Here is a 16,092-nt window from a genome sequence, read left to right as displayed (position 1 = left end):
GTGGCCCCCCCCTGGCCACCACGTGACTACGCCCCTGATTGGGGGGACCCCCCCCCCCCCCCCCATTGGGTCGGTCAGCCAGGACACGTGGTATCGACCATATGTGTGTGTGTGTATGTGTAGGTTGGAGTGTGCTGGCATTTGTGTGTGTGTAGCACACCATACCACAGCATACTCTGGGGTCAGTTCAATAGGTCAGACTTAACAGAGGAGGGTTATGCAGGAGCAGTCTCTTTAGGGTGGGGTGAGGGGGTCCGTATTGTGCAGGCTCATTCATCTTGTGAGGTCAGAGATTGCATTGATAAACATAACCCACACGGCCATCTGCTGCTGGGCTGTACCCCCAGCAGGAGGGTCTGCTTGTAGTCGTTTTGACAATAGGAACAGAAGAGAGGAAGAGGAGAGGAGCAATGGAGGAGGAGAGGGGAAACATCTGTTGCCTCTAGCCAACCACCTACAAAACGGACATCTGACTTCACTGCTGCTCACTAAGACAGATGACCAGGGCAAGACAGTACATCTGGCGAGGGGAGGGAGGTGTGTGTGTGTGTTCAGGGATTGGAACAGCTTGTATATTGGTCATGGAGAGGAGGATGACATCACCCTCCAGCATGCTGACGATTCCTGACGTCCTCAGCTTGGACTTTCTGGCGGAAATAGACCACAGGGGGCTGCTAGGTTGTGTACTGAACCGCCCTCCTGCGTGCCTGTGAACCCCCTATCTCCTTCTGGTATGCAAGTCTGGCCAGGCTCGTCCCTGGCCCAGGCAGCAGTGATTGAGACTCCCCTCTCTGGCCTTTCCCTCGGTCGTAAAACACCGCCACGCCATGGAAACTGGCCCGCGGCGATCCGGGCATCCCTTTGTCCGGTGGCCCTCGTCAGCCCGCTGACGTACGACTGGCTGCTCTTACCGTCAGCCTTTTGTGTCTCCTCACGGAGAGAGTCAGGACTCTGGAACGGCCGGACCCTGGGAGCACGCATGGTAGTTAGCTAATGGTTAACCAGCAGTTAATGAATGGATTGACTGAGGGCTGATAGTGAGAGTTTTAGTGTGGGTTTTCTTCAGCAGACCAAAGTGTTGGGATGGATTCATCGTGACAGTTTGGAGTAATGGACCTCTTTATTCAACCAATGTAGTGAGGTTTTTACTGTAGGATAAGCTTGTTGTTTCTCACAAACAGAGGTTGGGATAGAAAACAGATGGTTTAGAGAGCAGAAAGGCGGGTTTTGTTGAAGCCAGCAGGGTCAGCTGATGTCTGTATTCTCCTGTGCGGCATGAGGATTCCAAGTATTCCCTCTCCTTCCCAGCCTCTCGACCTCCAATCCTCAGCCTCTCTTCCTCCTAGGCTCTCTGCCTCCTATCCTTAACCTCTTGGCCTCCAATACTCAGCTTCTTGGCCTCAAATCTTCAGCCCCCCTCCCTCCTCCTCTGTCCCCCCCCAGCATCTCTCCTTTCGCAGTGCCCGTTGGCTGGGAACGCTTGTATATTTATTTCTCGCGTAATTGGCTGAGGCTGATCATGGTAATAAATGGGATTGGCTGAGGCTGAGCGTGGTAATAAAGTCAGGGTTTAGCTACAGGTCTGTCCTGGCTGGAGACCAGCACTGATTACCTTGAGTGTCAGTTGGGGCTTTCAGGTGATTGTGTGGCGTCACCTAGGCTGGTGGTCACTGTGTCAGGGTGCCCTTGCAGTACAACAGCCTACTATATCCATCACAGACAAGCTTGCTCAGAAAGCTGCTGTTAAAATATGTATGTTTTGTACTGATTAAAATCTACAGGAACCTATTGTGTTAACTCTTTCCTGTTCCTCTCTTTGTGATGTTCTCCACGGTCTCTTGAAGGGTAGGCCTGGGGACTGACGCAGTCCTAAGTAGATGAAAGATTGAGTTCCTGGAGGGACGCCCACAATGCACTCTGTGTGATGAGGGCCACCGTGAGGTGGGCTGTGATTGGGTCGTTGGAGGAGAACGTGTCCCCTCTCTCTGAGTGCTACAGGAATCAATCTGTATGATTCAGTGGGAGGGTCCTGGACTACCCATCTGCACAAACATACACACATACATCTACACACACCCACACACACGGAGACACACACACACGTAAGGGCATACACAACAAACACAAGAAAACACTCACATAGCCTCGCACGCAGACATGGACGTACACACACACACATACACACAGGGAGTTTTGTTTTACTATTCTGGTGGGGACCAACAATTGACTCCTATTCAAAATTGCGTTATCCTTAACCCTTAATGTAATTCTAACCCTGAACTCCCTAACCTCCCCTAAAATTTGTGGGGCCCGATAAAATATATAATAAATAAAAATGTTCTTAGTTTACCTTGTTATACAAGAATACACACACAGCCCTGATGATTTATCTTGCTTTTATATACCATCGAAACCTGTTCTCATGAATTGTAATTACTGAAATGGGACATGCCATTTTTACTGTATTGCCGGTCCGGTCTGTAATGCTTAACAATCTTCTGTCTGGGGTTGTGAGTTATGAGACTTGGTTCTGGGATGTGGTTCTAGGACGTGGTTCTAAGCAGTTGATCTGAGGCCTGGTTCTCCGACATGGTTCCTCTCAAGTATGGTTCTGGAACCTTGGTTGGTTGATGAGCTAGATCAGGTGTGCTTATGTGGTAAAGGTCTTAGGGGGGTCAGTTTGCCCACCCAGAGTTCCAGAGAAACATGATCACTTTAGGTTAACCATGTCACCCTGGGTTCGTTCACCCCTGTGTGTGTGTGTGTGTGTGAGAGAGAGAGAGTGTGTGTGTGTGTGTGTGTGTGAGTGTGTGTGAGAGAGAGAGAGAGACCTCTGGGAGTGCTTCAGTAGAAGTGAATCAGTGGTTTCCAGTAGAAGGCCACAGGCGTGGTGGAGCTTGGCTAGATTAGACTTGTGTAGATGGATGGATGAGGTGTCTGAGTGGTCTGGTCTAGCTTGTCAGGACCTCAGTAGTTTTCTGTCTATGAGAGTCTAAGATAGCAGTCTATGTGTCTGGCCTGGTCTAACCTGGTCTATCCTCTGGGGGCTGATTAGATGGGAGATCCCCAGAAGCCTGGAGGAGACATGAGGGCCAGTACCACACTACCCCAGCACCTGAGAGACCAGACACAGAGAAGATATGGGAGTCTTAGGATATGAGTCACTCACAGAACATTCCTAGACTGGGGTATCAGAGGGGAGAGGTTAAGCTAGTATGATCTTGTTATCTGAAGGTTTTCATGACTGTGGGTTTTGAGGAGGGATTTATACACAAAGCCTCCAGTCTGATAAAAATTGACAACGCTAATGCCTCAACCAATGTCTGTACGGTATGTTGTTGACGTTGTTGTTGTCAGTGTTGACACACATTACAGGGCTCTCATTTGATCTATCATATCAGGAAGCTTGTCTCAACAGCCAGGTCTCTGTTGAGTTTGATTCCAAAGACGCAGCCCAGACATTCAGTTCTGACTGTTGATTCAGTGAATTAACACGGAAACACACATCTCAAGTCTCAGCGCGTTACCCTATGTGTCCTCTTCTCTGATTGGACCAGCGGTCGGGGCTGTATCAAGATCATAGGTATGGAATCTATGACTTCGGGCTAAGGATTTATGAAGCTTCAAAAGGAGCTCCTCCTTTCCCCTGAAGGGGCACCTACCACCTCTCTGTAGGCCCCTCCCTCATATACATAGGCCCCTCCCACCACTTCATAGGCCCCTCCCACCACCTCATAGGCTCCTCCCACCACTTCATAGGCTCCTGTCTTTTCTTCAGGAGCTGAGAGGAAACTTCCACCTGCCAGCCAAGATGGAGGAAAGGTAAACCTGGTAGAGAGCGAGAGGGAGCAAGACCAGAAAGACAGGGAGAGCGTAAGAAAGAAATGGAGAAAGAGCGAGCAAGAGAAAGACTAGAGAAAGCAAGACAGAGAAAAGAGAGGGAGAGATAAATTGCTTCTTTCTTTGCTGTTTGCTGACTTAACGTGAGGGTCTGGTCCCTTGCTGCTCAGCTGAGTGCTGCTGTATAGGAGGTAAACAGGCCTGTCTGACAGCTTGTTAGCTAGCTGCTGTCACACACACACACACACACACACTGAGTCCAGACAGTCCTTTTTCTAACTCCCTGGCTGTCTTTACCAACATGTTTCACTTCCAGTGAAACGTGAGAACAGCAACGATTAGCTCGTCTCTCATTGATCAGACAACCCTCAGTCTGCTGTGACGCATCCCTCCTCCCCCCGCACCCCCCCCCTTCCCCCCCACCTTCCAAGCTGCTGTGGAACACTCACGTCAACCTCCTTCCCCCCAGCAACCTGTTGTGATAACTGTGGTAACCACAGCGACCGTGGGCTTTTTGTGGGGTTCTAATCTCCGTCCGTCTGTCTGTTATGTGCCCCTGTGATGTCATCGGATGTTCTTACCGCGAACAGTGCTGCACGAGAGTGCATCTGGCCGGCCCTGTACACAACGTGCTGTTTCCACTGTTCCAATGGGAAAGTTTCCATGATGATGATAATGCGTAGAAAGAGCTCTCTGGATCTCTGGCTCCTGCTGTTGACATATATCAGTTAATCTGTGCTGTGGGCGGAGTACCTTCACTGTTCAACCTCAGGATGAGTGTGTGTTACCAGGCCTTATCTGCTCTTAATCACAGGCTCGCTTATCAGTGAGCCTGTGTCCAGTTAGCATAAGGCAGGGCTGAATCACAGAGTTGTATCACCTGGCTGTGAAAGCGCCCAGCAAGCTTGGGTTTGAGAAGAGTTCCTGAGACACACAGCTTCTCTCATAGTGAGCCTCCACATACACCTCTCACCTGGGTTCCTCGTGGTTTTAACCATGTGTGTTTATTCTGAGCTTTGGTATATTGTGTGTTTCTTAACTCTTCCTTTCTCTCTCTCTGCTGGATTCAGGTTGTATGCTGTGTTTCGGCCAGTCGGCCTTCTTCCGTTTCAACCACCCAGAGGAGGCGTACAGGATGAAGAGCATGATGCCTGAAGGAGGGAGGGGCTCCACAGGAGGCTACAGGCTCCTCACAGGTAGGGAGATTTGTCAATCATACTCTCAACCAACAGGTACTTATCAACTGCACACTCATAACCTGGTTGGTTTGTACTAGTAACTAGTAATCCTACAGTAAACATGCTACAGTAAAACACATTCCCAGAGGGGCTGGGGGGAGGGGTCTTGTTTGAGATAGGAGGAAGGAGATGGTCCCCCACCCCCACACTTGAAGCCTGCAGGAGACTGGGTGCAACACAACCCAGACAGAAGCCGCTAGCCGGCAGCTCCTGCTGCTTCCTGCGTTCACACTATGCATGGTTTATTATGCTCTCATTCCACTGGGTCTCTGGGCAAAGTATTCAGCTGAGTGCTGTGTGTGTGTGTATATGTGTAGGCTATGTGTGTGTGTGTGTGTGTGTGTGTGAATGTTTATGATGTTGATGAGGCGCACACACAAACGCACATCCACACAACTGAATACTGGCCAGATCTCAGTGCAGGCATCTTGTTATTTCCTGTTCCTCCCTGTTGACTTCTGCCCCTGAAGGATAAGTATATAGTATCGGGCACCCAGCAAACTAGTTGTTGTATAGTTGCCGTGGTAATGATTGCCTTCCGTTGTTCTGAAGCCTGTCCTCTCCGCATGCCTACATTCCTGGGTTCAGCCACGCCCATCACAAATCACATGTTATCATCCCCTCACATCTGGTTGGACAGATTTCAGCCTGATAGATACTGAAAAGCTCCTAGAGAAGTGCATGAGGACAGTGTATTTTTACCAGATTAATAGCAACGGGTTAACGATAATAATGATAATTGAGCTGCATCATCGCATCATGTGTCACAGGGCTTAATGGAGAATATTAGTTCTTTCCACAGGATAATATAAGGCTCTCCTCTGCTTAACTTCAGTATTTTCCATTCCTCTCCTATATTCTCCTTTTCTCTCCTTTCCACTTCTCTCATCCTCCCTCTCCTCTCTTCATTGCCAGACAGCTTTGTTGGCTGGGCGCAGGTTATTTTAACTACCGTGGTATCTTTTACAGTGTCTATGTTTAACTCTACCCCCCAGTCTACTGTCCTGCTGCTGCTCCCACTTCCTCTGCTCTCCCTCCTCCTTCCCACCCGACTGGGTCTGAGGTGAACAGGGTAACACTCTTTATCTGGGAGGGTCTTGATGGATCGGACAGGACTAGGCTACACCATTCACACTGGACTAATATGGAACTCTTAGACTGGATTATTTGTCCACACCATAGGCCTAATGACACCATACGGATAGTGGTCCCCTGTTTTTAAAGGTCGGGTGCACATTCAACAGTCGTCCCACCTCATAGGATTGAAATGTATTATATTGTTGCCAAACTATTAGGACCTTAAATTAACTGACTGAAATACGAGTTACTACACAATACATGAATGGTAATAATAGTACATGCGGTACTATAGCGAATACGAATTCACATACTAATAAAAAATACTAAACTGTTATAAGAAGAGGCTGTAACTAGACACTAAACATGTCGTGGCTCTTTAAGAGGCGAACCAGACCCTACTTCCCGCCCCCGTAAATCTCGCAGTCCGTCACATCAGCACCGTGGACAGGGAGGGGGAGCGATCCGGAGACAGTAGCGGCGCCTGGCAAATCAAACTAGGCTGGAACAGCACGTCGGCAGCCGCTCTCAACCTCCACGGGTGACGAGAGCCGGGCTCGGCAGGCTTCGGTGCAACGCTGCTTGTTGAGGCTGGAATGTTGGAGTTTCGGTTTATCATACAGCAGGTGTATAAGCCACTGAAATTGATTTAGTGGTAAGATAATCCTTTCATGTAAGTAGCCTATGCTGTATTATTCAAATCTTCGTGAAACGCGAGTCAATCCATATGGCGACAGTGTTACCGATTGTTGCCGAGTCTCTCAACCGTCCTCATGTCCCTTCGTTTTGACGTTTCTACCAAAACCGGGCGGTGAATGTCGGATTTCTAGACGTTGGAATAGCTCAATTCTGGCCACATCTGATCTCACTGCCATGTTGCCCGGCGTAATAAGTATGTAACAGGTATAATTGTACACCGAAATGATCGAAATTTTGTACAATTATAGTCTTATTTCCACCAAAATGTGGTCTGACTAGCCCACTGAATGGTCATAGGCTACTGTCATTCCGAACGTCATGTTGGTGTGAGGTTTGTGAGAGGGGAGGCAGCCGGCGTGTTTGAGTCTAAAGAATAAGGCAGATACATCTTAGCCGACTCCGCATCAGTTCACTACAACAACCCGACCTCATGCATTATTACTGAACCCTCGACATGTCGTGCAGTTTGTAATTGGGACACGTGTGAGGTCATCTTCATGAATAGATTGTAACCTGCGCTTGGGGTCTTGCTTTGGCTGTCTGTTCAGGGTTGTGGCAGGTAGGCTACCATAAACGTATGTCTCTGAGATTTCATCCTCACATTGTGACAGAGGGCAGTGTGTCAATAGTGTTGCACTCTAATAGCTGGCAGACATGTAGGTGAAAGTGTGTCAGGATCACATTTACTTTTCACCACTATGAAGTGTATTTAATCTGAATGTTTGCTCTCCCTATTGATTAAACATCTTGGGGAATCCTGTCATTGTAGAAACCTGGACGCGCTGTGCTCTCCTGTCCCTCTGTCTAGTCCAGCATGTTGACATAACTGAGCGCTCCAATCCTCAGATTGAGATTAGATTACCAGTCTACATGGTTGCTGAGCTGCTCTCAGACCCCTGTAATTGGGTTAGACTGGCACATTCTCCCTGATCTCCTATCTCACTCCACAGCACGCTTCCTCCCTCGATCTCTCCCTCTCTCTCTCTCTCTCTCTCTCTCTCTCTCTCTCTCTCTCTCTCTCTCTCTCTCTCTCTCTCTCTCTCTCTCTCTCTCTCTCTCTCTCTCTCTCTCTCTCTCTCTCTCTCTCTCTCTCTCTCTCTCGCTTGCTTCCTCCCTCCTCCCCGGCCTCCTCCCTCACTCCTCCTTTTCTACTCCCCCCTTCACTAGCTCCCTTCTCTCCTCTCTTCCTCCCACCCCACCCCCCTCTTACCATTGCGTCTCCCCACCTACTCCCTCAATCAACCCCCTCCTCCTACTCCCTCATTCCTCCTACCTTCCGCCCCATTTTCGCTCCCTCCTACCCATCCTCCTTCTCTTCATTTCCGCGTGAGAGATAGTGGAGTGATTGTGTTGGAGGCGGAGCAGGTTTAGATGTCCGCATGCTCTCAGGTAGGGCTGAGCTGGAGTGGGGCTCAGAGAGAAAGCTAACTAGCCTCTTCAGCCTAATTAGCGAGCAGAGGCTGCTCTGGGTCAGCCATTCATCCTTACACCTGCTGCTTTAATGGAGAGCTGACGGGCCAACCACCAGTCACGTTCACTTAACCCTGTTCTATTCTACTCTATGATCATCCAATTCATTCTATTCTACAATACCCTACTCTTTTCTACAATACTCTTATTCTGTTTTATTCGGGTCTACTCAACTTTAGTTGACTCTACTCTGTTCTAACCCTATTCTATAATACTCCATTCTATTGTACATTACTGTGTTGGATTTCATTCTGTTCTTTGTACAATATTCTCTTTTACTTTAATCTACTAGGGTCTTTTCAACTCTGTTTTCTGTCCCATTTGATTCTATTCTATCTTATCTATTGGCTTATATTCCTATCTGCATATCTGACCCCAGTGTCCAGTAGAGCTGTTTAACGTCCACTGTCCTGACTGACAGTAGCTTCTGTTCCTTCCTCCAGACTCTGAGAGCCTGGCCAATGGGAACCACCAGCCTGGCCTGGCCCAGTCTCAGCCCCAGCCCACCCCTGGAGTCCGGACAGAGCACAGCGCCATTGTCAGCTCCATTGAGAAGGACCTCCAGGATATTATGGACTCTCTAATCATGGACGACCCTCAGCCATCTTCCTCCGACTCCAAGAAGCCCCCTGGTGGCCATCCCATCCCCCACTCCCCCCTCTCCCCTCTCTCCCCCATGGTTAACGGAGGGGGCAGGTACCTTTTGTCTCCCCCAACCAGCCCAGGAGCCATGTCTGTAGGCTCTAGTTATGAGAACACCTCCCCTCCCTTCTCCCCCCTCTCCTCCCCTTCGGCAGCCAGTAGCGGCAGTTACACCCCCTCCCCTGGGGGGGCCCCCCTGGATCCTTCTCTGCCCCCCATCCCTGTCCGCTCCTCCAGCTACAACTACTCCACCCAGCCCCCCATCCCCCAGCCACGGACCACTCTGTCCAGCTACAGTGGCAGCAGCGGGGGCCAGAAGGTTCAGGAAAGTCCCAGGCTTCAAAGGAAGGCCCTGCTGGAGGCCCCGCCAAGCCCTAAGCCAGGCCGCAGGAGTCTTGGCCATGACGGGTCAGAGAGCCCCAGACAGACCCACCTGCTGGCCTCCACCTCCTCCCTGTCTGAGGCTGGGTCTCACAGCAGGAGCAGTGTACCCAGCAGCCCCCGACTCACTCCCAAGTTCCCCCATTCCCCCTCTGCCTCCCCATCCAGCCCCAGGTCCAGGTCGGGCACTGTCCTCCAGGAAAGGCCCGCCAGCCCCTTCAGGGAGCAGGCCAGCCTGGCTGAGCGGTCCCTTTCCGCCAGCCCCTCCCGCCAGTTCGCCCAGCCCCCCCGGCCCTTCCAGCCCCCCCTGGACCCCATCGTCCACATCATCCAAGGAGCCCCTCCCCTTCAGCAGCACCCACGCTCCCTCAACCCCCCCGAGAGCCCCCGGCTGGTCCGCAGGAACCTGGAGCTCAGTTCAGGGGGGGGCAACAGCATGAGAGAGCTGCCTCCCCTCAGCCCCTCCATGACCCGCAGGGGGATGGGGGTGCCTGTGCTTCCCGGGGCTCTCCCAGGGACCATCCCAACCCTCCGGACCCCAGACAGCCCCTCTGGGCTGGGCAGGCTGGTGCCGGAGAGCCCCAGGCTTCGCCGCAAGGCTTCCTCTCCTCCGGAGGAGCAGTTTGGCAGGGGAGGTGTACGAGCCCGCTCCCCCTCTCCCACGTCAGGTCTGATTCTGGAGGGCGGAGGCGGTGGCGGAGGAACGGGGAGGAAGGCCAGCTTTGGGAACGCCCTCTCCCCCGCCTACAGCCTGGGGTCCCTGCCCGGTTCCTCCCCCCTGTCCAGCCCGCGGGGGCACCGGAAGATGTCGGCGGGCGCCAGGGAGCTGCGGGGGATGCACGCGGGCATGCGGGAGAGGAAGAACAGCATCTCGGAGATCAGCGACAACGAGGACGAGCTGCTGGAGTACCACCGGCGTCAGAGGGACGAGAGGCTGCGAGAGCAGGAGATGGAGAGGCTGGTGAGCGGGGTTGCCACGGGCACGCGTCTCTATGGAGACGGGAGGGGAGGAGTGGACGGGGGGCTGCTTTTATGAATTCCTGGATTAAAGGAAGTTGATTAGTTCTGGTGGAGGCTAGTTCACTGGTTCATCTCAACACAAGGAAGTTGGTGCTTAGTTGACTGAAAATAAAAGACAAATTAAAAGCGAATCAAATATATTACACAAATACACGTATATGATATGTGACATATATTAAACACTCTTCAGCTCAGTAGCTGGGGCTGAAATGTGTGTTGGCTTCATGGTCTTCTGCACGGCTGGTCCTGGGGTTGTCAGCCCAAACGGCAGTGTTCACGTGTGCAGTACAGCAGGTCTGTTTTAACCCACTGGTCTATGACCTGATATAATAGTGTGTTTATGTACAGTAGAAGGGAGAGTGAAACTCCCAGTATTTGTGAGGAGGAAGGAGAAGGGTGGGCAGTAACCCCATAGTCTGTCTGACACACCGTCTGGCGACGTGCTCTCACCGGTGGTCTCCATGGCAACCCTATTGTTTGTTGTGCCTGGGACTGGGGGGAGGGGCACCGGCAGACATGTTGGATCTGTCTGGGGGTTGAATGAAGCTGAGACGAAGCTTTTATAGATGTGTGTGTGTGTGTGTGTCAGTTTGTGTGTCTACATTTTGTAGATTCTTGTCAGTCTTTCCAGTTCAGCACTAAACAGTGGCAGTTGTTTAATGTTAAAGCAGTTCTGTTGGTGTGTATGTGTCTCTGTGTGTGTGTGTGTGTGTGTGTGTGTGCTGTTCTCTGCCATGCTCTGATTCTCTCAGTGGGAGGACAGAACCAGGTTTGTGCCAGAATGCTCTCATACACACCCCCTGTCTCAGCCAGGGACAGAATAGCAGACATGGGTGATACCAGAAGAGAGAGACCAGGGGGGAGGACTAGGAAGGCAACCAGGTGGGAGACCAGAGGGGAGACCAGGGGTGACAGAGCGACCTTTGTTCCTGGTGTAGTTTGACATAGCAGGTGATGTTGACACAGCAGCCAAGGTAAACAGCGGATGTCCATACAAAGGCCTGACCTGCTAACCCAGCCTACCTACCTAGGCCTGGCCCAGCCCAGATCTGCTCCAACACCCAGCCTACCTACCTAGGCCTGGCCCAGCCCAGATCTGCTCCAACACCCAGCCTACCTACCTAGGCCTGGCCCAGCCCAGATCTGCTCCAACACCCAGCCTACCTACCTAGGCCTGGCCCAGCCCAGATCTGCTCCAACACCCAGCCTACCTACCTACGCCTGGCCCAGCCCAGATCTCCATGCAGGTCTATCAGCCCCTCCAATAACGTGTCAAGATCTACAGCAGGCCTGTGAATGGTGAAAAAGAAGAGGGGGTCTGGGGGTGATGAGTTCTGACTGAATGGCGTGGTTCATTCAGGCTCACTCGTTGAAAGGATCTTTTTATAGAATCACTGCGACTTGTTTATGCTTTTTTACTTAGAAGCCACTTATGACTCCACTGGAAAATAACCTGCAGTTTAGAGCAACAGGGAGCAAGGGAGACATAGTTGGAGAGAGAGGGACAGAGAGAGAGAGACATACACAGTGAGTGAGAGACACAGAGAGACACAGAGAGAGAGACAGGTAGGGGAGAGACAGATAGGAGTCTGGATGTGACCGTGTTCTTGGTTGTGAGCCCAGGTGCATCCTCTGCTTAGTCCAGCATGAGCGATGGATGATCCCATGGTGATTACCAGGAGGGGGGGGATATCCACAGCTATCTGCGTTTTAATCCCGCCCAAGCATCTGTGACAGCCCCTGGCCAATCACGGCTATCTTTGTCACGGCAGCGTCCATGGCGACAGCCTGCCTGTCACGTGACCCACCTCTGGTGTGTAGAACGTGACATGACGTCAGGCCTTTTTCTGCCTGAAGAGTGGCTGAACATGCAGGACTGGCTCTGACATGACTGTTTGCATGTCTGAGGCCGGGGAATGCTGGGTTAGAAGTGCAGACCAACCCTGGCAGGGTGGTAGCCCAGACAACCCACCATTTAGTAAACACCAAAAACTGTACAGAAACATTTCCTTCACACTCCTACTTCTCTTCAACCAAGTGTGAGGAGGTAAGGTCCTCTCCAGACAGACCTTCTGCAAAGCCTCATGGTCCCTCTCCTGGCAATTAAAAGGCATAGTGGGTTCCCATGGTGACCAGGCTGTCCAGTCTGCTGGGTCCGCGGTTGGCACGGCGACAGGCTGGTTAGGAGATACAGCCTTGGCAGGGTAGACGCTCCTCACTGGCACGATGCCTCCCCCACCTGCGCTGCCAAACACACCGCTGGAGAAGTTCCAGGCAGTCCATTAGAGATGACATCATCTCGGCGGTTCGTCCAATGAAGATTACCTCACTGTTGTTGTTCCAGAGGAGTCTCGCAGCGACGTCACCCGTTTCCATTAGGCCGGCGTGTTTGGCTAAAGTCATGACCACAGATGGGTGGAAAGACTTAGCAGAACCACCATCATTCAGCCTGACACGCTGAGAATGTGCACACTAAGCAATGTGACAGTAGCAGTGGAGGCTTTTACTGTTTCTCTCTCTTTCTCTTTCTCCTCACAGACACATTCCTCTGTGAGGAATGTGTAGCGACAGGAGAATGACTCTGCATGTTGAGGCAAAAAAAAGGTCTGTAGAAAGAGAGGAACAGAAGGATGGAGAGGAAGAGAGAGGGAGAGAGGACTGAAGGAGGGAGGTGGAGAAGAAGAGAGAGGGAGAGAGGACTGAAGAAGAGAGAGGGAGAGAGGACTGAAGGAGAAACACAAGAAGAGAGACAGATGGGCAGTGTGTGCCTGTGCTGCATGACTGGCATCTTTGTGGTCAGTGTGGACATTAGCACACCAAATCCTCTACCACACACACACACACACACCAAATATACCTCTACCACACACATCATACCTTTACCATACACACACACACACACACCAAAAATACTTGTCTACCATGCACACACACCAAATATACCTCTACCACACACACACCCCGTTACCACACACACAACTAGCATACCTCTCAACCTCCAAGCTTCTCCATGCTTGATTGAGGAAGAGGGAGAGAGAGGGATGATGGAAGAAATGAGACAGGGTGTGTCAGGTGGCTGAGCGGTGAGGGAGTCGGACTAGTAATCCGAAGGTTGCCAGTTCGATTCCCGGTCATGCCAACTGACGTTGAGTCCTTGGGCAAGGCACTTCACCCTACTTGCCTCGGGGGAATGTCCCTGTACTTACTGTAAGTCGCTCTGGATAAGAGCGTCTGCTAAATGACTAAATGTAAATGTAAATGTAGACAGTAGACTCATTTTTTAAAATCTGATCTTGTGTGTCAGTGTAAACACATATGCTGTGAGTCTGTTTTCGGCTTGTCTGACATTCCTAACTCACGCAATGCTTTCCCAAACAGCACATTGACACACCAGCCCTGAGCCGTCGTGCTTGTAGTCCTACCGACTGTAGCCATGTTTGTAGTCCTACAGCGTGCAGCTGTCAGACATCAGAGCTGCTGTGGCGTGAACCTCCTGTCGTGCTTCTAACCTCCAGTAGAGGGCGTACTAGCACTGCTGTATGGAGCAGTGAGCGCGGTCAGGACCAGACTTGTAAAATAACACCCGGACTTCTCAACTCGCTCACAAACGCTAGGACAATGTTGCTGAGACTTTTTAAGTGTATTTGTATTGTTTTACAATCACTTAGTTAGTTAGTTAGTTAGTAAGTCAGTCAGTCAGTTTATTGGTCAGTTAGTAAGCTAGCTGTTGTTGTGAACAGCCACTTCCCCCTAACCTAATATAGTCAGGCCCCCTTCAGGCCCCGCCCCCTGCCCTAGGCCTGGGGGCTGAGGGGGATTGGCTCTCCATCCTGCCTGGCTCTGGTGACTGACTGAGGGGGCGATTTTCAACTCACACAGGCTCAGGGAAGGAGGCACAGCTAAGTCTACTGGACCTAGACAGTGAAATAGTCTTACAGAAGATCACATAGGGAAGTCAAGATCTGTAGTGAAGCAGTCTAGATCTGAGGGGAAGTTGATATTTAGTGAACTAGATCTGTTGAGAGCTATGGACCGGGGGAGGGAGGTTCTGAGTGGTTCTGGGATGGTTCCAGGGTCGGTTCCGGTGCAAGCAGGACAGACGAGAGAGCAGGCCCTGGTTTGCCTTCTGAGCCTGGCTCAGGAGAACCCTGGATTCCTCACCAACGTGGCAGTTCTCATTAAGGTAACCGTGACAACGGCTCTGATAGGAACCACCACCCTGCTTTAGCTGGTGTAGCAGGTAACCATGACATCGCCTGTAACAAGAAATACTGTAGCTGGTGTAGCAGGTAACCATGACAACAGCTATGATAAGAGCTGGTGTAGCATGTAACCATGACAATGGCTTTGATAGGAACTACTGTAAGGAGTAACCATGACAACAGCTCTGATAGGAACTACTGTAGTTGGTGTAGCAGGTGCTGTTGTGTTGTGTCTAAATTTAAATGTGTTGAACTGTGGTATGTGTTTCGGTCCGGGGGGGGGGGGGGAGGTGTTCTGTGTGTGTTGTGAGTGTATTGTGAGTGTGTGTTGTGAGTGTATTGTGAGTGTAACATACCCACGTGTCTTTGGACCCTGTGTAAATTGCCTAGGTCAGAGGCTGTGTTCACAATGCAGCTTTCAGATTAGCAGTGGTTGACTTTCACTGTGTGTGTGTGTGTGTGTTACCTAATGTTCACTGTGTGTGTGTTAGATTAGGTTCACAGTTTGTGTATTCCTTGGGTTCACAGAGCTTTTAGTCTTCAGGGATTTTCCTGGTTGGATCACCAGACCTCTATGCAACATGTGATTACATGCCGTTCTGGAGTCAGAGGCTGGAGTACAGGTGCTCATGCAACCTGTGTGAGCTGGGGGTCAGGGGGCAGAGGTCATAGGTCACTTATGAAGGTTGTGAGGGCAGAGTTTATGAGCTGCCGTCCCGGCCGTGCTTGTGGTCTCTGTCATGGATCCCTGAGGGGAGGCTGGGTTCCAGAATGTAGAGAGAGTGTGGGAACGAGCCAGGAGATGTGGGAAAAGGGAGAGAGGGGAGAGGAGGGTTGGGACGTGTTTATGTGTGTGTGTGTGTGTGTGTGAGAGAGAGGGAGAGAGGGGGAGAAAGGGACAATTGAGGAAAAAGGGAGAGCACGGTGGGAAGGAGAGCAGAGAGCGAGTGGGGCGGCGGGAGAGAAGAGCGTGAGAGGCAAGAGACAGAGAACGAGCGAAGGATTGATGGAACACACTGAGCGAGAACGGGAGAGATAAGCAGAAAGAGTGAGGCAGAGTGAGAGACAGAGAGAGAGAGAGAGAGAGAGAGAGAGAGAGAGAGAGAGAGAGAGAGAGTCAGAGGTGTAAGCTGTGCTCTCCAGGCTGCCAGCTGGGACTGTGTTTACTGGCTGCTGTTTACACTGGCTGGTGTGTCTAGCATATCACTGCTGCTCAAACTGACACATCAGAGACAGCTGTTTCTCTCACACACATACACCTGAAACACACACACACACACTGGAGCTCGCACTGCAGCATCACTTTTATGCTTTTCAAAAGTAGAAGAGGAAACCTTCCTGCCAGTAAATTCCTTGTTTGTGCAAACTTACTTGGCGAATAAATCTGATTCTGAAAGATATTTCTCACGGACACACACACACACATGGAAATAGGAGTCTGGGATAAATAATATGTAAATTGGACAACTACAGTTCTTCCTCCAGGGACCGGGTTTACACACACACACGCATGCCCACACACA

At 51.1% G+C, this 16,092-nt stretch overlaps 1 protein-coding gene across 3 annotated transcripts in view; it reads left to right on the top strand.

The window, feature by feature from the left end:
- phldb1b (pleckstrin homology-like domain, family B, member 1b) overlaps positions 1–16,092 on the top strand; it is a 44,112-nt gene that overhangs the window by 9,558 nt on the left and 18,462 nt on the right. For all 3 annotated transcript variants that reach the window (XM_067246086.1, XM_067246085.1, XM_067246084.1), the window contains exons 5-6: positions 4,911–5,036; positions 8,768–10,308. In XM_067246086.1, the coding sequence (XP_067102187.1) occupies positions 4,911–5,036; positions 8,768–10,308 (1,667 nt within the window). The remainder of the gene's footprint in view (positions 1–4,910; positions 5,037–8,767; positions 10,309–16,092) is intronic.

This window comes from Osmerus mordax, chromosome 11 (genome assembly GCF_038355195.1).
Source record: "Osmerus mordax isolate fOsmMor3 chromosome 11, fOsmMor3.pri, whole genome shotgun sequence".
NCBI lineage: Eukaryota > Metazoa > Chordata > Actinopteri > Osmeriformes > Osmeridae > Osmerus > Osmerus mordax.
The sequence above is the reverse complement of the archived record's forward strand: the minus strand, read 5'-3'. Positions and strand labels throughout refer to the sequence as shown.